Source organism: Trachemys scripta, chromosome 11 (genome assembly GCF_013100865.1).
Source record: "Trachemys scripta elegans isolate TJP31775 chromosome 11, CAS_Tse_1.0, whole genome shotgun sequence".
Classification (NCBI taxonomy): domain Eukaryota; kingdom Metazoa; phylum Chordata; order Testudines; family Emydidae; genus Trachemys; species Trachemys scripta.
The window spans coordinates 47,110,725-47,138,040 of NC_048308.1; the positions used below are offsets into that span (position 1 = coordinate 47,110,725).

Genomic DNA, 27,316 nt, shown 5'->3' on the forward strand with positions numbered 1-27,316 from the left:
ACTTCTTCGGATGTATNGTCACAGTCCTTCCATTGCAGTATTTTCCTGTAGAAGTGTCCGAAAAACATTACAAGCAAGACTTACCAGAATTTTATCATTTTTAGACCTCACAGATGCTCCAAACCACTGATGAGACTTAAACTCCAGTGGATCATTAGGGGCAAAATTTCTATCGCCTACAAAGAAAATTAAAAACACAGCATTATTTCATGAGCACTGAGTGAGCTTTAGAGAAACAATACTAATACAGGTTTCAGAGTAGCAGCCGTGTTAGTCTGTATCCGCAAAAAGAAGAACAGGAGTACTTGTGGCACCTTAGAGACTAACAGATTTATTAGAGCATAAGCTTTCGTGGACTACAGCCCACTTCTTCGGATGTATATACATCCGAAGAAGTGGGCTGTAGTCCACGAAAGCTTATGCTCTAATAAATCTGTTAGTCTCTAAGGTGCCACAAGTACTCCTGTTCTTCTTTTTGCGGATACAGACTAACACGGCTGCTACTCTGAAACCTGTATTAGTATTGTTTCTCTAAAGCTCACTCAGTGCTCATGAAATAATGCTGTGTTTTTAATTTTCTTTGTAGGCGATAGAAATTTTGCCCCTAATGATCCACTGGAGTTTAAGTCTCATCAGTGGTTTGGAGCATCTGTGAGGTCTAAAAATGATAAAATTCTGGTAAGTCTTGCTTGTAATGTTTTTCGGACACTTCTACAGGAAAATACTGCAATGGAAGGACTGTGACAGTTCAGAATTAAACTTAGCCTTGCCATCCAATTTGAGTTTCTCATTAGGAGTTTATTGGCTGGCTTTTCTTCTTGTGCTAGGGAAAGTCTAGTATAATTCATGAATTAGTGGATGTTGAAGTTATTTCTGAAAAATCCCTCTAAAGCTCTTCCAATAGATTATTTTATGAGAGTTGTACACAGCTTTCTATCAACGAATGCACATTTCTAAAAATACAAGTGGACTTTTCCTTGTCTAAGGTTGTTACAACTGCCCATTGTGTGGGTAATGTGATGTACTTCTCCTAAAAGCAGTGCTTTTGGATCTTTTTTCCTTGGGCATGCAGTAGAACAATGGTGCAAAGAGCCATCCGACCTGCTCAGGTGTTCTGAAGAGAGATCTGTTTTATAGACTGTCATGTCTTTTCCTCAGGCCTGTGCCCCCTTGTATCATTGGAGAACTGAAGTGAAACAGGAGAGAGAGCCTGTAGGAACTTGTTACCTTCATGATGGATCTAAGGCTGTTGAATATGCTCCCTGCAGATCGCGTACGTATAGAAGGTTTTGTTGTTTAACTTAGTAATTTCAGTTTCTCCTCTGTTACACCAATTTTATGTATATTTGTGGGGAGTAAGAAGAGAATCTGTTTTGTGCCTTCCCTCTTTTTTTCCATGGTCAGGTTGGCATTTGTGGCAATTGGGGAAGAGCCTGACCCAAAGCCCCAGGTCTGGGTACTCCTGAACTTTCGAGGTGTTCAGGATTTGCATTCAAATTTCACAGATGTCGGTGTCTCTCTCTCTCTCCACCCCCACCATCCCCACCCCTGTTCCCTACAGTGGATCAAACTAAGACCATGGATCCAAATATCCCTGAATTTGGGAAAATCCAGATATGAATTTCACAGCTCATTGATAATTGTTGTGGCATCCAAAATGAGCTCACTTTCCTTCTGGGATGTGGATGTTGCTCTGTTGCAACCCCCAATGCATGAATTTAATAATTCCAGATTCAGAATGTCATATTAATGCTCCAATTGATGCTCCTTTTAACTGTATGAAATGTGCCAGAGCAGATTAAAGTTTCTGCCAGTGAACTACTGAAGAAGAGAATAATTAGGGTACTGCAACATATTATGAGTACAAAGTGCCCTGCACAGAACAGTCTCACTTCTGTGCTGCTTAGCTGTGTCAAATAACACCCTACTTTTAGTTGCTAACATTTTCAAAAGTAGCCTCTGATTTTTGGTGCCTTCGTGTTTTTTGTACTCCATGTCAGATATCATGGGTCTATTTGTTTGAAAGTGCTGAGCACCCACAAACCTTGGTCATATCAGTGGGGCCTGTGGTGGCTCACACCTCTGAAATCAGACCCAAGATGTCTCAACTTGAGCACCCAGAATAAAAGATTACTTTTGAAATTTGTTACCCTATTTCTTTAACCTACTTTTGAATCACAACACTGACTGAGAAATTCTGCAGAACAGCAGGAAGTGCATTCCATAGTCATCCAACATAAAAGCATAAATGTCTATGTCTTAAACTTAACGAATATTCAACAGTTATAAATAAGGGCCTGTCATATTATTGCCCTAAAGCTGTATATTCAGGGGATTAACTCAGTCATAAAATCTCTCTCTGGGCTGAATCCTAGCATGGGAACTATCAGCCTGGAATGCTTTTCTCTTCTTCTTCAGACAACCCTTGAAATATATTATAGTTGTATAGCTTTCTGGTGGTGGTGTGCTTTTTTTTGCGTAGAAAGAGAAAAATATGTTCCTTTTTCCAGATACTTGACATCTATTTTTCCCCAATACCTTTGGATTTTAACTCGGCAGAAATATGGAGTTACCATTTACTTCTATTCAGATAGGCCTAGAACAGGTGTCGGCAACCTTTCACAAGTGGTGTGCCGAGTCTTCATTTATTCACTCTAATTTAAGGTTTTGCATGCCAGTAATACATTTTAATGTTTTTAGAAGGTCTTTTTTATATAAGCCTATAATATATAACTAAACTATTGTTGTATGTAAAGTAAATAAGGTTTCAAAATATTTAAGAAGCTTCATTTAAAATTAAATTAAAATGCAGAGCCCCCCGGACTGGCGGCCAGGACCTGGGCAGTGTGAGTGGCGCTGAAAATCAGCTCGTGTGCCGCCTTCGGCACGCGTGCCATAGGTTGCCTACCCCTGGCCTAGAACTAATCCTAAAGTTATTTGATTATGTGTTGAAGAACAGGAAGAAATATCTGCCTTGCCATATTAGAACAAACTGTTGAAGCCACCTAATTTGGTATCTGACCTCTGGCTTTGACCACTGCTTCAGAGAGAGGGACAAAAATCTCCCTCACACCAAACCAAAAATCACCTGGAGTTCAAGTTCACCCAGTCCAGGCTCTGGCCATCCAAGGATGTTTGAGCAGAATGGGTCAATGTAATTATAACCATCTTACCATTCCCTGTCACAAAGTTTAATTTATCACTCTCTCCCCATCTGTTTTTTTTTTTTTTTTTTTTTTTTTTTTTTTTGTAGCAATTATTGATGCTGATGGACAGGGATTTTGTCAAGGAGGCTTTAGCATTGATTTTACAAAGGTATGTGATGCTCATTGGATGTAGCCTGTTTTCACAAGTCAGCAGACAAATTACAGCAGTTCCAACCAATACCTGATATAGGCATGTATCTGTTTTTTAAACTAAAGATCCATCATTCCTAAAAGTAAAAATTAAGTAAAAAAAGTAAACTAATTGAAAAGTTTGGAACAAGCCATCACTATGGGCCCTGATCCTGCAAGGTGCTTAGCACCTAAGCTCTGAAAGATCCTGCCCTACATAAGTACCCTGCATTTCCAGCTTCTGTCAATGTAATTTTATAAGGCTTGGTCTACACTACCCCCCTAATTCGAACTAAGGTACGCAACTTCAGCTACGTGAATAACGTAGCTGAAGTTCGAAGTACCTTAGTTCGAATTAGTTCGAACTTACCTTGGTCCACACGCGGCAGGCAGGCTCCCCCGTCGACTCCGCGGTACTCCTCTCGGCGAGCTGGAGTACCGCAGTCGACGGCGAGCACTTCCGGGTTCGACTTATCACGTCCAGACTAGACGCGATAAGTCGAACCCAGAAGTTCGATTTCCAGCCGTCGAACTACCGGGTAAGTGTAGCCAAGGCCTTAGACACTTAACCATACACTGGTCACTTTAAGTCACTAAGTCAGTTCTCTTCCAGGAATGCCTTGCTCTGAAAGTGACAGTGTAACCCCCTCTTAATAACTCCGTTAGTAGACTGTGCTTGTAGACCCAAATCACTGCTGCGTATTGAGCCACAGCTCTACATTTTCATTCTCTTCTTGCTCTTGTTCTCTTCCTTATGTTTTCTTTCTTTATGTATGTAGGTTGCTGTATGAAAATGTGTTTTTCGTATATTCTCTTTTAATGTTCCTTTTTTTCGTTTGTTTTCTTTTAAAATCCAAATAGAGAGAAAATGTTTACAAAGCTAAGCATCACATAAAAAACAGGACTTGATCCAGCAACACGCATAAGCACATGCATTGCTGTAAGCACACAAGTAGTCCCAATGACTTGAATGGGACTGCTTGTGCTTAAAGTTACAAACATGCTTTGCTGGATCATAGCCATACCAAGTGCAGGAAAAGCTGTGTTATCTGGCACTTTGCAAACCAGAAAGCTCTATAATCAATCCTTTCGGGAGGGGTTGCGGGGCGTGGGCTCTGGGAGGGGGTGCAGGTGCGGGAGATGGAGAGGGGCAGTGGGTTGGGGTGTGGGAGAGGTTTCAGGGTGCTGGATCTGGGCGGCACTTACCTTGGGCAGCTCCCCACAAGTGGTGACATGTCCGGAGAGATGCGGCCAGTGGCTCTGTGCACTGCCTTTGCCTGCAGGTGCCACCCCCACAACTCCCACTGGCCGAGGTTAATGCTCCTAGGTGGAGGAATGGCCACAGGGGCTCTGTGCGCTGCCCCCGCCCTGCCCCGAGCGCTGACTCTGCAGCTCCCATTGGCCAGGGACTGTGGCCAATGGGAGCTGTGGGGGCGGTGCCTGGAGGCGGAGCCAGCATTCAGAGCTGCTTGGCCGCCCCTCTCTGGACATGTCGCCACTTTTGGGGAGCTGCGCGAGGTGAGAGCCATCCAGATCAGGCACCCTGAAACCCCTCCCGTGCCCCAGCCCTGAGCCCCCTCCTGCACCCAAACTCCCTCTTAGTTAACTGGAATTTTTGACCTAACCGTCAACCCCCCATTCCACCCACATGCTGGATAACAAAGCTGTTGCTGTAATATAGACAAAGATCAAAACCAAGACTTCTTTGTGTACAATATTTCTGTAGTTGATTAAGAAAAGGTAGGGGGGGAGGAGAGGAGGGAATAGTTTGTATGCCTCCACAGAAACCGGTCATATGACAGACTCCTAGCAAAATGTCATACGGTTTTGTTCTAACTATATTCTATTGTCTTCAAATTATGCCTGTAGGAGTCTCAGCTAAAATGACATGAATCATTCAGTTCAGAGTTTAAAAAGAAGAGGCGGGGTGAGGGGAGGAGCATAGGGGAGGGAAAATAAATTGATCAAAAAGCAGATGTCGATTTGCTTCAGTAGTGTTAAACCTAATAAAATTCTAGAAGATCAACATTTTTAATTATTTCCTTTTTGTTTTTGATTCTCTTTTAGTAGGCCCGTGTAATCTCAAATCATAATTAAAAAAATATAACATGTGGCCTGGTTGCTACAGCAACTTTACAGTACAAGAGAACTATGTGACCCTAGAATTACCATATATTTCATTATAGTTTATTATTTTTCAGATGTATGGTAATTAGGGTTCTTATTTTTTTTTATTTAATTCTTTCTAGGGAGACCGGGTACTTCTTGGAGGACCTGGAAGCTTCTACTGGCAAGGTGAGACAAATCACTTATGTGACAAAAAATGCTGACATCCTAGATTTTCCACCCCCATTCCACCTATCTTGATTCCTCCATAAACGTCAATATCTCCGTGAATGAGACACTAGAAATATATTTTTTTAATCCCCTTAAAACATTTACTGAATATTTGAGGCAGCTTTAAAAGACTTCTTTGCACTGATTATTATCTAAATAGCCATACAAATGTTCTGTTAAATATATAAAATGTGTGTGTTTGTTCCTAAAGGCAAATATTTTGTTCAAGCCCGATGAGGTTACCTCAGGGAATATTTTGCCCGTCCACCCAAAACCTTAAAAGCAAGGAAATGAAAAGTTAAGCAAGAGGTCTTTCCTGTATCTTATAACACAGACATCAAATTATTCACTGTCAATGAGACGCGTTACAGGCCCCACAAAGAGAAGTACATTCCATTTCCTTTGGATATAAAGATATGCTACATTCTCCACATGCCCTGCGCTGTAACACAAACGTTACCTCTGACTTCACAGTTTCCACAAGAACATTTCATCTATCTTCTCCTAGAGGGAAGGCCTTCAACTGACCATTGCTCATCCACGGACACTGTGGGTGTATCTACACTGTAGCTGTGGAAGAGCCCTCTCGGCCTGGCAGACAGACACGCACTAGCTATGCTCAAACAAATTTGCTAAAAATAGCAGTGTGGACACGGTGGCATGGGTTAGCCACCTGAGTACAGGCTCAAGGGGTCGGTTGGGCTTGTACTTGGGCAGCTAGCTTGTGCTGCAACGTCCATGCTGCTATTTTTAGCACGATAGCTCAAGCAGCATAGACAGCCTGTGAATACAAAAGCCGATTGACTTGCTACCCCCACCACTAGTGAGCAGCTGCCAAATGTAGTTGCCCATGTTCCATTAGTATTAGTGCAGACCCTGAATAAAGGAGAGTGATTAAAAATGCATTACAGATGCAACAGATGCTCATCAAATTGAGTTAGTAATGTATGTTTATTTTGTTAGCTCCTTGAGAAATTGTCATCTCTTACATAAAACTTGAAAGGAAAAAAAAAATCTAAATGTAACAGTAATTTATAAATAAAATAATGCTCCTGAACTTGGAGTTTCATAATTTCCTACAATTCTTTTAAGCTAAATTCTGAAATGCCGCTAAAAGGCACGCAGTGTAGCCGCTGTTTGTCGGCAGGAAAGTGCTGTCTCGCAGGCAAAAAACTTCCACCCCCAACGAGCAGTGGTAGCTTTATCGGCAGGAGAACTCTCCCCCCCCCGACAAAGCACTGTTCAGACCGGTACTTTTCATCGGTAAAACTTTTGTCATTCGGGGGATGTTTTTTTTTCACACCCCTGAATGACAAAAGTTTTAACAACAAAGTCCACTGTAGACAAAGCCTAAGTCTCTGCTGGATCATGGTCTACATTTTTATTTTTTTGCCTCCCAATGGCTACTGTTATTGTTGTCTAATGGAGGTTTTCCCTTTAGTCTAATGGAAAAGCTATTGGTTTAGAATCCAAAAATTCTCTGATTAAGTCCCATTCTTCACAGTTAAATTCACCGGAGCAATTATCTATTTTAATGTATTTTTTTTCCGCAGGTCAACTCATTTCTGATCGTGTAGCAGAAATTGTGGATAAATACGATTCCAAAGTCTACAGTATAAAGTATGATGACCAGTTAGCAACACGGTCCGCTAGTGCTGCTTTTGATGACAGCTACTTGGGTAGGTCACTTTGGGGGGAAAAAAGGGGGGGATATTTGTATCAATATTGCAGCAAGACTCATTAGATTTGATCCTGCACCCATTGCAAAAGACCCAATAACTTTTATTGACTTCATTGATTTCAACAGGAGCAGGTTTGAACCCTTACTGAATGTTAATGTTGATAAAGATAGCAGTTCATAAGAGTGTTTCTACCTGCTAAATGCCTATCCTTTTAGGATTGTGTGCATCCATCTTGTCTCTCTAATATGGAGAGTGACTCATGGTCAATCTTGAGCTCCTGGACATGTTATCTAATCCATGTATATTTGCTTTGCACTTGCTTTTTATATGGTGTCAGAGATTTGTCACTTTCTCGGTGATTCTGTATGACCCTTGGGGAAAAAAAAAAGTGTGACCAGAAATCTTTATCAGTGAGTTTACTTATTATTCCGTAATCCTCTCCCTCTGCCCTTCAAAAAAGAAGTTCTAAGTCAGCAGCTGGTGTAACATGGCACAGAAAATCCCCTAATCCCCTAGTTCTTAAGTCCTTTATTACTTTAAAATTGTGAAAGTAAAGGAACAAGCCCTGTTCTGCCTTTACAGGACAGTCTAATGTACACCAGTCTGGCATGGAATCAGACTTGCCTGTTCAAATCATACCAGTTTCCAAGGTAATTCAAAATTCAACTTTCCCTGAGAGGTCTTAAAGGAGAATAAAAGACCCCAAAAAGTGTATAAGTGGACCCTGCTAATATGGGAACAGAGGTCAATCTCAGTGACCCATTTCCCCACCCTTACATAAACCTAGATAAACAGGTGCTGGAGATTATGTTAAAATGCTGAAACATTAGAAGCATTTGAAACCTACTTACTAGTTTAAATTCATGCTTAGAGCAGTCCTCTTTCTAGATAAAAAAATGTTTTGGTCAGGAACAAGTGAAAGTCGGCTTTTCAATATTGCACCAATTTATCAATATGTCAGAGTCACTTGAGACCTCGTTTCATTTTTGTCAACACAGTGGATGCTGTTAACTTTTCATGGCCCTGAGCCAAAGCCCAGGGAAGCCAGCGGGAGTCTTTCCATTGACTTTACTAGACTTTCAATCAGGCCTTACATCACTATATATGATTTTATATGGAGATTCACATCCACACCCACCCCCTCACACATATTGTGTTTACTTTAGAAATACAGCAGTTGGAAGTAGCCTTTGGATTCTATGAAACAAAATGAAAATGTGTGTTGAGGGAATAATGAATAAAAGTGTTCTCCAGGAGAGGTGAAGGAAGTAATCATTTAGCTTTATATAGGTCTAGCTTAGACAAAAGAAAGGAAAGGAAAAATGTTCCTAGGGAACATGAAGTAAAATTCCTGGGAGAGAATAGTTTTAGGGTGTTCCTTGGGTGAGTGTGTAGAATTCCTATGGATACCAATGTGAGGTCTGTATTCCAAGAATAGTGGATATATATCCATCTTACTGAATGTGCAAAACAGAGGACCAGGAACTCCTTTAAGAAAAGGCTGTTTGGGAAACATTTTTATTTTGTTCACACGTACATTGTTTAAAAGAATTGTCCTTTCTAAAAATATTCCCCTGTCTGGACCTGAACATGTTCATCATTTAATACTGTATCAAATTAATATCGATGCTCTTGCTACAGTTCCTGGAAGTTCTCAAAAAATACTGTGCCTTAAACTTCCAAGTAAAACCCTTATCTAAAGGAAGAAACTGTTCTTCCTCACTAAAATAAATTGAACTAGAGCATGTTGGAGTCTGTCAGATCTGACCGGTTAAGTAGGGTCTGTACTTGGGTGGATGTGTGATCTTCTAAAGGGTATTGTGTTGCAAAAAGTGACTTTGTAATACTATTTCCTCTGAAACTGTACTGGACTAATGGTCCAGTGTAATGGTTGGGAGAATTATGAGATTAATATAGAGGTCCTGAATTCTTGTGGTCATTTAAGAATCCTAGGTCTCTTTTCACAAAAGCAGAAGTGCCAGTAATGATGTCTTAGCAAAATTCCTGTTTTCTTTCCTGAAGGTCTTGTGAGTAGACATGAGGCCCAGGAGCCAAGCACTTTTGTCTAACTGTGTGCACTTCACTGTGCATCTGTTCATTTTTACCTATCAGTAAAATTGGTATTGTGACTGGGCTTTTTTGTATTAAGTAGTTAGCAAAGAGCTTTGAGATTATTTTACTGCCACAGTCTGAATTTACACAGAACAAGTCATTGTCTGCTATCTCAGTTGAATTATGATCTGACCTCTCCTCATCCACCAAAAAAAAATCAGGCTAAGTATTAATATCTCAAGTAGGAGCTCTCTCTGTATTAGACATTATTCAAAATTCTTTTACAAAACCCGGGCCAAGATTCAACTGCTGAGTCCAGAACTTGGATCATTCTGTTACTGTTCCTGATGTGCCCTTTTTCAACATAACAGGTAAATCCTCATGTGGTCTTGATCACCACCAAATTTCATTGTCATAAATTCATCAAAGGATTCCATTAGAGAGAAACTTGGATTGCAACATATAAATCCTTTCAGACTTTGGGCAAGTTGAGATGTGGATCCAAACATGTCAGTTCTGGACCATCTCTAGGTTCTATGTTTGTTTGAACCTAGCCATTCCAGTTTCAAACTGGTGGATCCCCATTTGGCAAAACAAACCTGCCCATTTGGACATGGCTGTTCCTACTGAAATCAATGCGTCTCATGCAGACTGTAACTATTTTTAGTTGGGTAGTATAGTTATCCAATGGATTTGCTGTTTGGAATAGCTATTTATCCTACTGTCTTTTGAGATCATTCAATAGGATGTGCAAGCAAAGTGGATCATATGGGAAGTTTTGAGAAATTAAATGAAAAGCAAAAATTAATAAGCTTCATATAGTGACTTATCACTTTTGTTATTGTTGCTCAGGTTATTCGGTGGCTGTTGGAGAGTTCAGTGGTGATGGTATAGAAGGTACAAGCCTTGTTCTTGTTTTGTTGCTATGTAAAAATGTGTTTAGCAGGAAGCAGACTGAATGGGATAAATTCATGGAGGTTAAGTCCATTAATGGCTATTAGCCAGGATGGGTAAGGAATGGTGTCCCTAGACTCTGTTTGTCAGAGGGTGGAGATGGATGGCAGGAGAGAGATCACTTGATCATTGCCTGTTAGGTTCACTCCCTCTGGGGCACCTGGCATTGGCCACTGTCGGTAGACAGGATACTGGGCTAGATGGACCTTTGGTCTGACCCAGTACGGCTGTTCTTATGTTCTAATAGTCAAACACACACAAACAAACCCAGATGTACATGTATGCATACACAGCATAGTACATCACATTCTAGGAATGAGCAAAATGGTTCAGGAAATTAAGATCTAGCTTGAGCCGTTGTTCTTTGCTCAACTGTAATCTGAACATTACCAAGTTGTCTTCTCTTATGTTTCAGACTTTGTATCGGGGGTTCCAAGAGCAGCAAGAACACTGGGCATGGTAGGAAACTTGAAATCTTCAATTTGAAAAAATGTTAAATGTTGTTGTTGTGTATAGTGACATGTTACTAGCTCATTTATTTTTCCTATGCAGGTGTCTATTTACAATGGGAAAAATATGTCATCCTTGTACAATTTTACTGGAGAACAGGTATATAGTTCTGCTTTATACCAATGAGGTGGCTGTAGGGGTGCAGGAGAGAAAAATTCTTCAGAATGACAGAACATAGGCATGAAGTCCATGGCTCTAGAAGATATATTTTGTTGTTAGCTCATATGCCTCCAGATCTTTAGTAATCTGTGGATGTGTTCCATGAATTCCCTTTCTTGTGATGATATTACTTAGGCCTTGGCTACACTTACCAGCTAGTTCGACGGCTGGAAATCGAAGTTCTGGGTTCGACTTATCGCGTCTAGTCTGGACGCGATAAGTCGAACCCGGAAGTGCTTGCCGTCGACTGCGGTACTCCAGCTCGGCGAGAGGAGTACCGCGGAGTCGACGGGGGAGCCTGCCTGCCGCGTGTGGACCAAGGTAAGTTCGAACTAAGGTACTTCGACTTCAGCTACGTTATTCACGTAGCTGAAGTTGCGTACCTTAGTTCGAATTGGGGGGGGTAGTGTAGACCAAGCCTTAGAAAAACAGTCTTAGCACAGAAACCCCTTTAGAAACCTTTAAGAGTCATTGGAGTGGAGTTGTGTTCATGCTGCTTGGTGTTGTAATTCAATTTAGTCTGTTAAGAATTAGAAAAGAGGATGGACCACTGGATTCTACTAGTTGCAGGGAAGGAGTAATCAATTCTCTTTATCCAGTTGTAGAAACAGTTTACTGAGGGAGTAGGGGAAAGGAATGAAAAAACTATTGGTGGCACCTAATGAAATTCATGTACCAAATATTTTGGAGGGGGGCAAAAATGGCACTCCTTGAAGTATTTGGATCAAACATAAAACTTCTGTTGTTTTCCAGATGGCTGCCTATTTTGGATATTCTGTAGCTGCCACTGATATTAATGGGGATAAGTAAGTGCCTTTTTTTTTCTTAGTTGTTTGTGGAAACAGTTATCTGTGTCTCTCAAAATTAATTTCCTAGAACAAAATTAGCAATATTTCCTATTACACTTATTTCTCTCTCCTTATGGCTTTTTTACTGCATTTTATTCGGGCTTCCTTGCACAACATGCTTTATTTTGAGCACTCAACATGCTTTTTTTTTTTTTTTTTTTTAAAGTTGTCATACGTCATCTACGCTGTCTAAATAGGAAATGCATGCTTTAGATTCTGGTAGATGTATGCTTTCTTCATCACTAAATTTCTTTAAATTATAAGTGAAACCTAAAGATATATATGAAACATTCATCTTAAGCATCACTGTACAATTCTGTGTGACAATGGGTGGTGGGAACATGTGAAACTGGAGTTTCTTGTGGTGGGTGAAAGACTGTATATTATTTTTTATATACAGTTACACAGATTTGTTTATTGGAGCTCCCCTTTTTATGGAGCGTGGCTCTGATGGCAAGCTTCAAGAGGTGGGTCAGGTCTCCATATGTCTTCAACAAGCTTCTGGAGGCTTTCAGATCGTAAAGCTGAATGGGTTTGAGATATTTGCGAGATTCAGCAGTTCTATTGCACCTCTGGGGGACCTGGACCAGGATGGCTTCAATGGTAGGTCCTCATTTTATGAATTATCAAAATTCACATTACACTATGAAATTAAACACAAACAGATTAGACTGTTGAACACCAAGGTCTAGTCTCCCTTCGATGCATATATGCTACTCTCAAGAATGCTAACATGAGTTACATGTGTGCATCACGCAGAGACTATACCAATTAAAGTACAGCAGTGACTATTTTAAGCTGTTATATCAGTCAGTGAACTTCTTTTTGAATAAGTACTTCGATCAAATACCTCATTCCCATAATGAGTTGGAAGGGCATCTCTGGTGAAATTTTGAGGTTTCCCTTTTATAAAAGCCAATCCTTCCCCAAAAAGTCTTATGATAGCAAATACAACCTCAACAAAGGATATTTCATGAAGGATTGATACATTAGGGATTGTAGTTGATTTTCTAGCCTTTCATTTGGTCCATAGGAAATGTTATAGTTCAGAAATAGTCATGCTACAAAACAGAACAAAAAATGCAAACTAGATCTAAAGAACAATATTAAAGGTGATAATCTGTCCAGGAGATTTTTCTCGTGCATGAGAGGCAAAAATTTGATTTCAGGCCCAGTATTAGTCTGTATATGTTACAACCATTGTCTCTGCTCATTTCATCAGCTCAGTGCAGATAAGTCCTAATGTCCATAAGACAACAGTACTATATTTGAGAGTTTCTTCTCATTATGTGGCTTTATATAAATGTACAGGGAGTAATGTTATAACATCTGCTACATGTTGTTTCAGATTTTAATACTTTGATTAGGTACCAGTGGTGTTCATGAATCAGCATGGGCACTGTTAAATTCAGATTTTATACACTTCCAAAGCTCACACTTGTTTTTAGTTGTGTTTCCTGTGAAGACTCAGATTAGCATTTTGTTTACTACCATTTATCATTCACTACTAATATAAGTGTTCTCAGACTTACTGAGATGTGGCATAATTGCATTAATTTAAAATTCTGCCTATGGTATATTGCCAAGCACTCATCAACATAGTGCTTAGGATCTAATAACTGTGTTTTACTAGGCTGGTTTAGGTCTATAGGAGCTATTAAAAATCTTGAACCCTCTGGATGAACATGATGATATTAATGAAACCTAGTTTGGTAAGTTGTCTCCAGAAGTGACCAATCCTGGGTGTTTTGGGGGAAAGTGTTAAATACCCAGACTCCAGATAGGTGCAAAAGTGTGTTTGCAGGACTGGGCCCTTTTATGTTGCAAATAAGTCTATAGTACACGTGCTCCTTAAACATTAATTTTGGTGTCATTCTGGAAAATCTCAGGATCCTACAAGTTATATAAAACAGAGCAGAGGGTGTAGATAAACCTTTCAGAGAATAGTAACATTATCAACTTGCTGCCATGTACTGAAACTCTGCTGTAACTATAATTTGCCCATATGAATTGTTCAGTGTCAGCACAAAGAAGTTCTCTTTGTTTATATTTGGAGACATTAAGGCTATTCCTTCTGGTTCACAGATATTGCAGTTGCTGCACCCTATGGTGGAGAGGACAAAAGAGGGGTTGTTTACATCTACAATGGAAGAGCGACAGGTTTGAATGCAGTGCCATCTCAGATTCTTGAAGGACAGTGGGCCGCCCGTACCATGCCACCAAGTTTTGGGTACTCACTGAAAGGAGCCACTGATGTGGACAAAAATGGATATCCAGGTGCTTTTTTCTTGACATAGCTTTAGAACAGTTGCAGTAATGTGACTGCATCACCTTTGTATGTCTGACCAACTAGTGTCCCTTTTTAAAAAGAGGATAAACTCTCAAATTTAACATTTCTTTCTCCTTTCCAGATTTGATCGTTGGAGCCTTTGGTGTTGACACAGCTGTTTTGTACAGGTAGGAACATGGTGCATGTTCTCATGTAAGTGCAGTCAGGAGGAAAGCTCAGTGAAAATTGTAAATTCCAGAGTGGAACAGAAACGAGAGCGTCTGCAGTTCTGTCTTGCTGCATTGCAGAGTGACATGGATAAAAGTGGTTACTTCATTCTTTCCACTGTGTTAATATGCGGTCCATAATCTATTATTTGCTTCTGGTGGATGTGTCCAGAGCTGAGAGAAAACACTGCATGAGATCTTCCTCTATGGCCTCCCCTGAGGGACAGTTCTCCAGAGGCCTGCAGGTGTAGAATGCTGCTGCCTGGTGAGATGTGCAAACCTGCTCTCATCCTTGAAGGTTCTGCGAGCTCCTGACTCGTTGGGGGCAACTCCTCCTGTGAGAGAGGGGCAGAGTGGGGCATGGAATGGAAGGAGCTTGCTCTCCCCCCACCCCTCATTCTCACAGGCCAGAGTGTTAAGTTGAGCACAAAAAAGGTTATGGCTGCTTCACAAAAAAGGGAAGTAACTTACTCTCCTCAGAGAAAGGGGGAGGAGGGGAGGAATTGTTGGAGAGTTCCAACTCATCTTCTGATCTGCTTCTGGGAGCATGTAGCTGTTCCCTGCCCCTTACCCAGGGCAGGGTGTAAATTTACAATATAGCCATTAGGGATCTAGTTGAAAAGTGTCATTAAAGTTCTTCAGTTCTGCACATATTCACTCCAGTCTCTTCCAAAGAACTTACAGTATCTCATTCCACTCCCTTCCCTGTTCCCTCTACTTATCTAGCATCTGCCTCTTCTTGATTCATTTTGACGTTTGGGTAGTATTGATGTGAGAGTCTACAGCTCCTGGTATCTGGGGCAGTTTTTCTTTAACTCTGTGCCCCATCTACTCTCCATCTATTTGAATTCAATGAAAAAACTTCTCTCTTGTATCTTTTTCCATTTGCTGCTCTATCATTACATACTGTGTCTATTATTTTTAGATTTACTTAATGTATAACATTTTTCATAGTATGAAGAATTTTGTGATGTTGTGTTATACGAGTGTCGTCATTCACACGAATTTATTTACTTTTGTCTACAGGGCTAGACCAGTTATCAGTGTAAACGCCGGCTTAGAAGTTAACCCGACCATTTTAAATCCTGAGGAAAAAATCTGTGAACTGCCAGATACTGGTGTGAAAGTTTCCTGGTAAGGTGGTTTGTTTTTACTTAAACTCTCAAGGCTGAGAGGGTAGAACTAATAAACAGATTTAAAAAATGAAACTGGATTTTCTGAATGGCTAGGCAAAGCAAAGCAAGCACACTTAGAGCTTGAGCCATATCCTATTAAAATCAATAGACTCCCGGTGACTTCAGTGGACTTTGGATTTGATCCTCACTTTTCACCTTTCGTTCATAGATGGCAAAATGTTTCCACTGAAAAGAGTAAAATCTCCCCAATTAAATCAGCTCAGAGCTGAACAGCTGCATATCAGTGCAAATAAGGAAGTCCTCAGTTTCCTTTTGGAAATTTCTACGTGTCCCGGGTTCCTAATGCATGTCAGCACCAAGGTTCAGCATCTCGCAGATGAATGCCTGTATAATCGCTAGCAAAGTTATTGCATAAATGTTTACTACTACAGTACTACTGATAAGAATGAATTCACTGTTCAGGAAAGTAAGAGACCACTAGGGTTGGTTTGAGCCAGGTGTGTTGGGACCAGATGTCTTGCAAACTCCCTCTAGCAATTTTTTTTATTTTTTAAACAATTCAGTTCTGGACTGCAATTGCCCTGCCTTGTTAGGCCTGGGCTCCTCAAAGCCCAGGCTGCCAGTTGTTCCCCACTGTGGAGTGCTTTAACAATATCGGTCAAGAACCCCAGCTCACTTTCATTTCTGGCCTGCAGCACAATTTGAACTCTGGTCTTCACAGGTGAACGTTATTAGGCTAATCAAGCTCTAAAGGCTCTGCGTTTCTACCGTCACTGTCTGTCTTGAAGTTTTAAATTTTTACAGTGGTAAGACCTATACCCCAAAAATGACCCTTCAGTGTAGAAGTGCCATGAGCCATATAAACTGCTATATGCGTTCTCCATGGTCATGTTTAAGGTTGATGGCTCTCTGGTACTTCGGTCCCCAGACCTATAATACTGCAAGGTTTACTTCCTAACCCTAAAGAGTGGCTGCCCCACATGTTTCAGGTATTTTTGTATCCCCCGCCCTTGAAAGCCTCCCCAACATTAAACTTCGCCATATGGAAATAACATAATCCATATCCTCTGAAATTTCCAGTTTTCTCCCAGGTTGGGAATGCTGATTGAGAGCAATGCAGTGAGTTTTCTACCTGCTCCAGTTGGGGTGAAAAAACACATGACCTGTTTTTGTACATTCATTTGTCCTCGTAAATTGGGAAAGAGCAGGGCTGGTTTTGGACAGTGCCCCATGACCCCACTGGAACTAGATGGGACAAAAGAAACCGTCATTAATCTGTTCTGATTTCTTTGGCTATGAGGATTGAACTTTGGGAGTGGACTGGGTTTGGAGTCTCTAAAGAAAAGAACTTTGAACTGGGAAAATTATGGGAGAGCGCTTTTAAACCACATTCTGCTGAAAAATATTTAATCAAATATGCTTTTTGAAATATTTTTTTAAACAGCTTTAAAGTAAAGTTCTGCTTAACAGCTGATGGCAAAGGAAAGCTCCCTAATAAACTCAGTAAGTTCTGCTGTTTTAAAAAATGTAAAGCTTTTCAAATTGTCTGTAAGCATGAATCCTGGTTATAACTGTTTCTTAATCACTGAAGTAATTGCTTTTTCAGTATAGAGCTTGATCCTTCCCAGTGCTGAGCCCCTTTAGACACCATTCAAGTTATTCAGAAGTGAAGTCCCAGTTCAGCAGTGAATTTAAACATGCATTATCCTTTAGCATGTTAGGTCCCACAAAATTGAATGGGCTTTAAGCATGTGCTTAAGTGGCTTTGCTGAATTGAGGCCTGATAGCACTTGTCATCTGTCAGGATCAAGCTCTTTAGCAAAAGGGAATTTTAGATAAACAATTCCCATGGGTGCATTAATGGAACTAATAGTGGAGACGGTAATTGAGATGCTAAGGGCCTAATCCAACTCCCATTCAAGTCAATGGAAAGACTCTCATTGTCATGGATGGGAATTGGATCAGGAATCGGACCAGTTTCAATAAAAGATTGATTCGAAGAGGTTTATATAGTGGCGGTATGTAGGTTTTTGCAGGGCAACAGACTGATGGTTTCTGGCAGATTATACTGTCACATACAGGAAACTTTCAGTGTTTTCTACATAATGTGTGTAGAATAGATATGATCTGGCAAGGTTTATGTAGAAGGAAATTTATTATATTTTTAAGTTGTGGGCTCCATATCAAATACATTAAGCAATGATTAGATTAGTAATAATAAAAGTGGAGGATATATATTGTCGGTGTAGGGATTTTTTTCCAGAGACCTCAACAATCTAACTTCTGCTTTCATAAAGAAATCCCAATATAGAGGCAAACCTATTACTTGAAGATTTGTCTTCAAAAATAATATGCTTACAGTGTTGAGCAGAAGATTTGAGTCTCCTTTTAGTACATATCAACCTCTGCAACAATATTGTGATGACAGATTTAGTACTTGAAAGAAATAAAAGTTTTTAAGAGGGCACAGCTGTTAGATTGCCATTACAGCTGAAGTCAGCTTGTGACTTATTAGCTGAGAGGAACCTGCTATGCGTACTGGTGGTCAAGAAATTACTAACTCAAATGCTTTGGATTTGACAGCCTTCCAAGTGGAGCTGCTATTGGATAAGCTTAAGCAAAAAGGAGCCTTAAGGAGAGCTCTGTTTCTCCACAACAAACAGCCTGGTCACTCTAAGAATATGACTGTTGTCAAAGGGGGCACAATGCGTTGTGAAGAACTTCAGGCTTTTTTGAGGGTAAGAGGTCACTTCAGTTAAACTTTTAGGGCAAATGTCTTTTGCCTTATTGCACACATTGAATAAAGAGCTGTAATTACCAGAGTCGTTGTTGTTTGTCCTGAATTATTATTGCTATAGAAGAAGGATGGTTTTGTGATTAAAACACTGGGCTGGGTTTGGAGAGCCAGTTCTCAGCCCTGCCACAGACTTCCTATGCACCCTTGGGGAAATCATTTAAATCTCTCTGCGTCCCTCAATTTCCCATCTATAAAATGGACATACTAACACTAACATTGTCTGTCTTGTATATTTAGATTGTAAGTTCTTTAGAGCCGGGATTTTCTCTTAGCTGCTGTACAAACAAGCAAAATGGGGCTCTGATCTTGGTTTGGGACTCCGGGTGCATAATACAACCAATACATAATAATAGTACCCAATGCTGGTAGGCTTTTGATTTGAATCCAGTGCACCTCTGGATTCTTTTTGATGTGATTTAAGAATGACCAGAATCATTTCTCCCCTCAGGATGAATCTGAGTTTAGAGACAAACTTACTCCGATCACCGTTTTTATGGAATATCGGTTGGATTACAAAACAGCCAAAGACTCAGCTGGATTACAGCCCATCCTCAACCAGTTCACTCCTGCTAATATTAGCAGACAGGTATATTCCTGACAGGTTTTGGTTAAACAGAATAGACAGTGTTTTCAGCCTTTGGTGCCTAAATCCACATAATGGTAAACTAGTGGCCTTATTTTCAGAAACACTTCTGAAATATCAGAACACCTAAATATGGATATAGGGGTCTAGCTTTAGGCACTGAATTTTGAAAATGTTTTCCGAATACATGCACATATTTTTTTCTCTTTTATAAGTTACTTTTTTGCATTAGACACACCCTAGTCTTTAGAGCTGAGCCTCTTTTTCACCCATCATACTTAGCTGTATTACAGAAAACAGAGGTCAGGTCAGCATCAGGTATGCTGGTCCAGAAGGGTGAGAGGCTTTAATCCATTTTCTCATTTTGAGCTGTTGTACGTGCCATACCTATGTGAAGTTTCCAGGGAGAGGAAAGAGTAAGTTACTCACTGTAGCATGCTATTCACTCCGTCAGCTCATTGGTGTTCCTAGATCAGTGGGCGCTCCTCCTCCCTTTTAACCCAATACTGCAAAAGATGTAGTCACCTCTGAAATTTTTTTTGCTGTTTGCCATTCTGGAGCACAGGGTTCCTAGAAATTGTTCCTGATCTTATGCTTACATTTTTATAAATTTCAGAGATGCTCTGTAGACTAGTAATTTATCCTTGCAGTTCTCTCAAACAACTTAATTTCTACCTTTTTATTCCAAGCTTTGTAACAGTCATTTGCACAGAGAGAATAGTGGAGATGCAACAGTAAAGAAACAGATATGATTTATTTAAGGTGATCTGCAAATACGATTGATAAATGTAGACATCGGCTTTAGATTTATATAGTGAGCAAGTGTAAAGGGGGCATGCAGCATGCATAAAAACTGTTTTTCTTTTTTCATAGTTCATGTATATAGAGACAAGTAAACAGTTCCCCTAATTAGAATTGTTCCAAAAAACCTTTGAAAAAAGCAGTGATAAGGGAATTGTGCTAATGAAGACACATGTTTGAATTAATGGGCTGAACTTATTAAAGCCATATGTATTTGATTTTTGCACAGACACATATTCTGCTGGATTGTGGTGAAGATAATATCTGCAAACCAAAATTGCAGGTTGCAGTACACAGGTAAATTTCAGTGTTGGAAAAATAAACACCTAATAAATACTATGGAAAAATACTATTGGGAAAGGTAACTTCCTATGTAAGGCTCCAACCCTACATAGATCTTGTGTACTGTGAGTAGTCCCATTGAAAAGAATGGAATGGAATGAAATCGTTGGGAGTACTCAGAGTATAAAATGTAAGCGTGTGCATAAGTTGTTTTTGCTGGATCATGGCCTAAAAGGGAACCTGTTTTCCCATTGTGACTGAGTGCTGTTAACATAAACGAGTTGTGAGGAGAGACTAAACTCCTGTAATGACACTGTGGCTGCATGTATATAGTCATCATTGTCTCAGCTAAAGTGAAAACATGTGACAAGGAAAGCAGAGCATGTAGAATCTTCAGCTACAAACCAAAGGGCTATACCACAGTTTCATTAGCTGCAACTAGACGCAGTTACAGACACATGAGAAGGTGTGATTTTTATCCAGCAGAGGGCAATCGTACATGCATGCATGAGTATGTATTAGGGTTACCATACGTCCGGATTTTCCCGGACATGTCCGGCTTTTTGGGCTTCAAATCCCCGTCTGGGGGGAAATCCCAAAAAGCCGGACATATCCGGGAAAATCGGGAGATGCCGGGCCGGCGGTGCTGGGCCGGGCCGGCGGTGCTCGGCCCGGGGCCGGCACCCCAGGGCCCGAGCCAACCCAGGCTGGAGACGCCAGGGGGGCCAGATTTGATAAGTTAAGGAAACTATTTCTGTGCTTTTTTTCATTTAAATTAAGATGGTTAAAAGCAGCATTTTTCTTCTGTGTAGTAAAGTTTTAAAGCTGTATTAAGCTGTTCAGTTGTAAACTTCTGAAAGAACAACCCTGAAGTTTTGTTCAGAGTTACGAACAACCTCCATTCCTAAGCTGTTCCTAACTTTGTTCTACTGTATATAAATGCATGGAATGCTCACATCTTGAATACTTCATACAATTCTGGTCGCCCCATCTCAAAAAAGATATATTAGAATTGGAAAAGATACAGAGAAGGGCAACAAAAATGATTAGGTATATGGAACAGCTTCCACATGAGTAGAGATTTAAACGACTGGTTCTGTTCAATTTAGAAAAGAGATGATTAAGGAGGAAAATGATAGAGGTCTATAAAATCATAAATGATGTGGAGAAAGTGAATAAAGAAGTTTTATTTACCCCATCACAGTACACAAGAACCAGGGGTCACCCAATGAAAGTAATAGGCAGCAGGTTTAAAACAAGTATAAGGAAGTACTTCTTCACACAACACATAGTCAACCTATGGAACTCATTGCCAGGGGTATTGTGAAGCTCAAAAATATAACTGGTTTTTAAAAAGAGAGAGATAAGGTCATGGAGGATAGGTTCATCAGTGGCAGTTAGCCAAGATGGTCATGGACACAAACCTGTGTTCTGGGTATCCCTAAATCTCTGTTTGCCAGAAGCTGGTGTAGGACAGGGAATGGATAATTGTCCTGTTCTGTTCATTCCCTCTGAAGCACCTCGCACTGGCAACTGTTGGAAGACAGAACACTGGGCTAGATGGAATATTGGTATGACCCAGTATGGCCATTCTTATACTCTTACACTTGAGAGATTTTATACCAATTCAGAGAAAATTTGGGTCCCTTGTAGTTTATATGCAACATTTTCAAAGATTATATAGGGAAAATCTTTTACATTTATCTGGAATTATTAGAAAGTGATATAAATGTGTGTGTTTTTTGGAGATGCTGCTTGCAGCTCTGTAGTTAACTTTAAATTGAGTGTGGGTGTGTGTGTATGTGTACATTTATACATAAACTGCGTGTTTGTGGTTATTAAAATAGCAAGGGCATACTGGGGATCTGGCCCTTAGCATTTATCTACTGTTCTGCTGTTAGGAAGTGTGTGTGTTGTGTTGTGGTTTTTGTTTTTTTTAATTGACAAATGCTTTGTCAGGAACAGTTCCTCCTAATGATATTTCATATTTGCTCCATTATTGCCAGTGACATATCTTTTTTCCTTTAAAATCCATTGCAAGTTGTATTTTTGGAGCTATAAAACATTTATTGCAAGTTAACTGCGGTGCCCCTAATGCTCTAATGCAATGTCAGAATGCCTCGTTTCTGTAAATCCTAGCTGTTAGGCATAACTACTTTAAACATGTGACCACAGTATTCACTTTTGCACTTGCTGTGCTTGCTCAGTGATCAGAAGCAGATCTATATTGGTGATGACAATCCTTTAACCCTGACTGTCGATGCCCAGAACCAAGGGGAAGGAGCCTATGAAGCTGAACTCTTTGTTACCATTCCACCTCAAGCAGACTTCATTGGTGTTGTTCGTAACAATGAGGTAAGTTTCTAACTCGCTTTCTTCCTGTCGCTAGTCCTGTTGCATTTACTCATGTGGAGGTTTGCAGGATCAGGCTCTTAGTGTTGCACAAGCTTCAGTCTTTAACTAAGCCTAAAAATTCAAATGTTTACCCAAACCTCTTGGCTGTGTAAAATTGGACTGGAGCTTTCATTAGAACAGATGTCATTGCAGGAGTTCTGTGGTACTTACTTTGTTTCTGGTTAATCTGAAAGTGCTGTAAGGGAAGTGTGTCTTCATCTACAATGACACGTATGTTTCTGGTACCAGATGAAACCAAAAAGTCAAAGCAGTGAGTGGGAAATATTAAAACCACAACTTTCTAATGAATTGTTCTGATCTCACAGCACACACTCTTGCTTGCCTTGTGTAGTTTTGTGGACCCCAACACACTATTTTACCTTTTAGGAAAGAGTTCCCAAAAAGTAAGCTATTGTAAGAGGGGCTCTAGATCACCATTTATTAGACTGGGTGCACTAATATTCTCCTGCTCTAAACCCTCACTAGCTCGGTCCCAGAAATTATGGGTATTCTGTGTTAGTCTTCTAATTAGTCAGGTGATCACAATAACTTTGAAATTGCCTGAGCAGATGCCCCGTTGGAACTTCAAAGCTGAATTATTCTGATTCAACAGAGAGGTGTTAAGCAACAATGGATAGACTGCACACAGCCACAGTGAATACACACAGATTATTTCTGGCACAGGTCTTTGAACAACACCTTTGCTAATTAATTTATATTCAGACTCAGCATTTCATATCCTGGGTAAAGAGCTGAGCAAATGTAAGAGAAACAAAATAATATCTGGGCTCTTCTGCTCCCTCCCTGCCACACAAGTGAAGAACAAAATCAATGAGTGGATTCTGCTGGAAATTTTGTAACTGCAGAATCCTCATAAATTAAGGGGCTTCAGTCACATGGAGTATTTGGGATTGACTTTTAACTGCTGCCCCTGTAGCCTTCTGAGATGTTTGTATTTCTTGGAAGGGACATAAATTCTCTAAATGGGTTTTCTTTGGCATCACACGGGCACAGGCACAAGCGACCAATCTCTAAGCACCAATGCTGATACTTGAAGCTTCTGTGAAGTTTCGCAGCAGTGCTCTGCCTCCGAGTGTGCTTAGATCCCACTGTGCTTCCAGAACTTCCCCCATCCTAGTTTTCTCTCAACACAGTTAGGCCTTTGACCTATAGGATTGTTTAAAATGGCCACAAAGTTGGAGAATGCTGAGATAAATCAGTAAATGCTGTTTTTGCCATGAGTTCTTGCAACCTAGACTGACTGGATTGCTCTGTTTCTGATGTCTTGTACATGGTTATTTCTGAGGTGTCAACACACACACACTGTCCCCCTACCCTCAACTAGTCAGACTGGGGAGAAGGAGGAACAGCCTTCAACAGCTGAATAACCCTAGGTTTGGTTGGACTGCCGGGATGCTAAGACAAACCTTCCCTTTGATGTTCTTTGCTAGCCAAGGTCTGTAGGAAGCACAAAATGAAGTTACATTATCCCTCTTCCATACTCATAAAGTTTAAGAGAGCACCTGCTCTTAAGAAAAAGATGGGGGGAAATCCTTTTGTTTAAGCCTCCTCAACTCTGTTGTTATTCACGGTCATAGTGGGCACCACTCCTTTAGTCCCATATGATAGTGTGCCCTTGAGTATCCTGGGTCGTACTTCAAATGGCATGTTCAGAGAGGTTTGCCTTCTGCTACCCTAGATCTCTCTCCTGTTACTCATCTGTCGTCAGTTAATTTGTGGACTTATCCAAAACCCGATGTCTTTGATAAGAACTGCTTCTGAGGAGCTACTGACTTCGCATCGCATTTTGCCTTCAAAGTCTTGTCTCTCTTAAAGTGAAGTATTAATCAAACTCTGAAGCTAACTCCCCTGCAGAAAAGAAGTCATAGGTACTTCACATAGGTGTGGAGAACTCAACCTGAGAAATACTTGAGGCCTCAAAAATCATCATTGCTACCCAATATGAATAAGACTATTAGACTTTCATACTGTATATTTGAGAAAACAGAACACCACCTACCTCGTGAGGTTTTTACCTCCAGATTTTTTCCAGAGCTACTAGATTATATTAAGATTGGCCAGTAATATTTAAATGAATGCAACTTGCTTGCAATTTGTTCCTGTCTTTCATACTGATGCCAGAAAATATTGTACTGCTCTTCTTTAAGATATGCCTGTTTTTATTGCAGGCTTTAGCACGTCTATCATGTGCATTTAAAACTGAGAATCAAACTCGCCTGGTGGTCTGTGACCTTGGAAATCCCATGAAGGCTGGGACTAAAGTAAGTCAAATGCGTGGCTGGGGTTTAAAAGAGGCAGGAAGATGACTCTTCATATTCTTGGAGAAAGATGCACACTCATACTGCTAGAAGATATAATCTCATTGACATTTAGATCTCAAAATATATTTTAAGCCTCCTACATGTTAGAGTAGTTCAAAGAAAACATTCTGATAATTGGCTGCAAGTTTGCCGGTAAACTAATGTCTGAAAAGAATGTACATGGTTTTTATGATGCAACTTTACCTAGAATTATTCTGTAATAATTCTGAGCACTGTTATATAGCACTTTTCACCCATAAATCTCGAGGCCATTTACATAAGGGAATACATATCATTTCCGACCATTTTAAGGATAGGGACGCTGAGGTGCAGAGAGAGTAAGTGATTCACTGCATGACGTTGGGTGAATTAGTACAAAACTCGGAAATGAATCTAATTTTCTTGACTCCCAGACATTTGTCCAGTATACTAGACCGTGCTGCCTCCTGGTGCAGAACATGGGGTCTGGGAATATGTAAAAGCAAACTGGGGAAATGTTGAAGCAAATTTTATTTTTTCTCTGAGGCAGTATTATGACAACTCAACCTCAACCAAGTGAGAGAGGCACCACTTGTTCAGTTGGATGCCCTTATTGCTAGTTCAGTCTGCCTTCTCCTCCTCTGTAACCCCCGGCCTTGTGCAATTTCAGTGACAAATAGTAGTGCTGAGCACTTTTTGTTATGAACTTGATTCTGTTTCCACTAAACCTTGGTCACTTGGTTTTGTTTCTAAGCTATTAGCTGGGCTGCGTTTCAGTGTGAATCAGCAGTCAGAGATGGACACCTCCGTGAAGTTTGACTTGCAAATCAGAAGGTATGGAACTAGATGCTAACACCACTCCTCCAAATCTACTTTACGCTGTAGCTAGTACTGAATAAATACCTTAGTAAATGACAAAGCTATGAACTGATCATTTACAGTTTAGTTCTAAGCTAATTTCTTCCTTTCTATTTGGTAAATGTTCTATCGTGGATTTAACTTGCTTTAAAACACTTCTCTGTTGTTTGTAATGTAGGAAAAAAGTCAGTTCTGTTTGTATGCAGTTGATTTTCCTTCCACATGATGTGGCACAAATGAAATGGTGCTATTTAGTACCAATGGGTACAAAACCAGATGAGGTATTTGAAGTGGAGCTTAATATTTTGCATTCTCGGTTCAGTTCGGATCTCCTCTTCACACATGCAGTGCCAAAATGTGAAATAATGTGTGCATTTGAAGGATTAGCAGGAGGCTCTGTTTTAAAAATGAACTTTGCTTGGACACTCCAGTCCTTCTATGGGTGGGTCTGCACTGCAGCTTGAGGCGTGATTGCAGCTGGGTTAGGCACACCTGTGCTAGCTGTAATCTAGTTACCATGCTACAAATAGCAACGAAGGCGTGGGCTTCAGCTCAGGCTATACGAGCCCGCCTGGGACGCTGAGTATGTACTTGTGTTGCTAGTCTGAGCTGGCGTCCGTGCTGCTGTATCGTCACTGCTATTTTTAGCTGTGCTAGCTAGATTAAAGCTAGTGCAGTTACACTGACCTGAGACTCAGTAGTACCTCCCATTGCTATGCAGGCATGCTCTTAAGAGCATGTTAGGCCAGGCTTGTACATCTAATGAACTTGTGACCGTGGGAGCTGCTACTCCATGCCAGGGCTATTCACCTATGCTGTTCAGAGCAGAGACCATTTCTTTTTTTTTGTACAGCCCCTGGCACAACCAGGCCTAGACCTGAATGGTGACTTTCTGGGCAATACCGTTAAAAAATAGTAAATATATCAGGAGCATATGAATGGAGTAGATTTATGTGCTTGCTGGAGAAAACACAGGCCTCCTGTGATGCATAGTAAATAGGAATCTGTCTCTCTGGTTATTATTTATACGTCTCTTAAGTTAACTCTGAGCTTCAAATGTAGCACCTTGTCCTTGAGGCATCAGGTGAATTTGCCTCACTCCCTGGGGACTTTGTCCCCAGAACCCAATGAATGGATTACACTCACCCATATATGCATTTTCGCTCTCCAAAACTGATAATATGAATAATAGTTTTAGCCCTTTCCTTCAATTTTAGTGGCACAGCAGTTTGCCTTGGTGATCAAAGGCTTCGCAGCACTACAAACCCTTTGATCTCACATAGCTGTCTGGTTCAGTTTTATTCCCATCCTTTCTATCAGCCAATGTACTGTTGCTTCTGGCCAGTAGCATATAACTCTAGCTCTAACTCCCTTGGAAAAGGTGGGCACCACTGGGCCTCCTAGCTTCTTCCTCCCTCAAAGGTGAGAGCAATCACCAAGGCACCTGGTTCCCTCCATCGGAGGAATAACAGTCCCTGCAGATCCTCTTTCCCCAGCTTCCTCCATGCAGGAGGGTGGGGGGTGGGAGGGAGCTGCTACGGCACCTCCCAGGTCCCACCTCAAGAAACTCACCTGCCTGACTTCCGATTGCCACCTCCCTCAAAAACCATCCCCCACCATCTACCTCTGATAGCTCCCCAACCCTTTTCACCCCTGATCTCTCATGAAGGCAATCAGTTGTGAGGAAATGAACTGAGTCAGCAACCCAAGCATAATCTACTACAAGTTAATATAAGGGAGAAATGCACGTTTTATGTAACTGTTTCAGAGGGCAAACACAACAGGATAGAAA

At 40.6% G+C, this 27,316-nt stretch overlaps 1 protein-coding gene across 1 annotated transcript in view; it reads left to right on the plus strand.

Annotated features, from left to right (window-relative positions):
• ITGAV (integrin subunit alpha V) overlaps window positions 1–27,316 on the plus strand; it is an 84,140-nt gene that overhangs the window by 36,946 nt on the left and 19,878 nt on the right. The window contains exons 3-22 of the mRNA XM_034785197.1: window positions 587–678; window positions 1,159–1,273; window positions 3,254–3,315; window positions 5,585–5,630; window positions 7,226–7,351; window positions 10,259–10,303; window positions 10,776–10,819; window positions 10,913–10,969; window positions 11,783–11,835; window positions 12,278–12,480; window positions 13,963–14,154; window positions 14,289–14,334; window positions 15,400–15,507; window positions 16,954–17,012; window positions 18,093–18,247; window positions 18,755–18,892; window positions 19,920–19,987; window positions 22,180–22,327; window positions 24,556–24,648; window positions 25,421–25,500. Coding sequence (XP_034641088.1) covers window positions 587–678; window positions 1,159–1,273; window positions 3,254–3,315; window positions 5,585–5,630; window positions 7,226–7,351; window positions 10,259–10,303; window positions 10,776–10,819; window positions 10,913–10,969; window positions 11,783–11,835; window positions 12,278–12,480; window positions 13,963–14,154; window positions 14,289–14,334; window positions 15,400–15,507; window positions 16,954–17,012; window positions 18,093–18,247; window positions 18,755–18,892; window positions 19,920–19,987; window positions 22,180–22,327; window positions 24,556–24,648; window positions 25,421–25,500 — 1,930 coding nt within the window. The remainder of the gene's footprint in view (window positions 1–586; window positions 679–1,158; window positions 1,274–3,253; window positions 3,316–5,584; window positions 5,631–7,225; window positions 7,352–10,258; window positions 10,304–10,775; window positions 10,820–10,912; window positions 10,970–11,782; window positions 11,836–12,277; window positions 12,481–13,962; window positions 14,155–14,288; window positions 14,335–15,399; window positions 15,508–16,953; window positions 17,013–18,092; window positions 18,248–18,754; window positions 18,893–19,919; window positions 19,988–22,179; window positions 22,328–24,555; window positions 24,649–25,420; window positions 25,501–27,316) is intronic.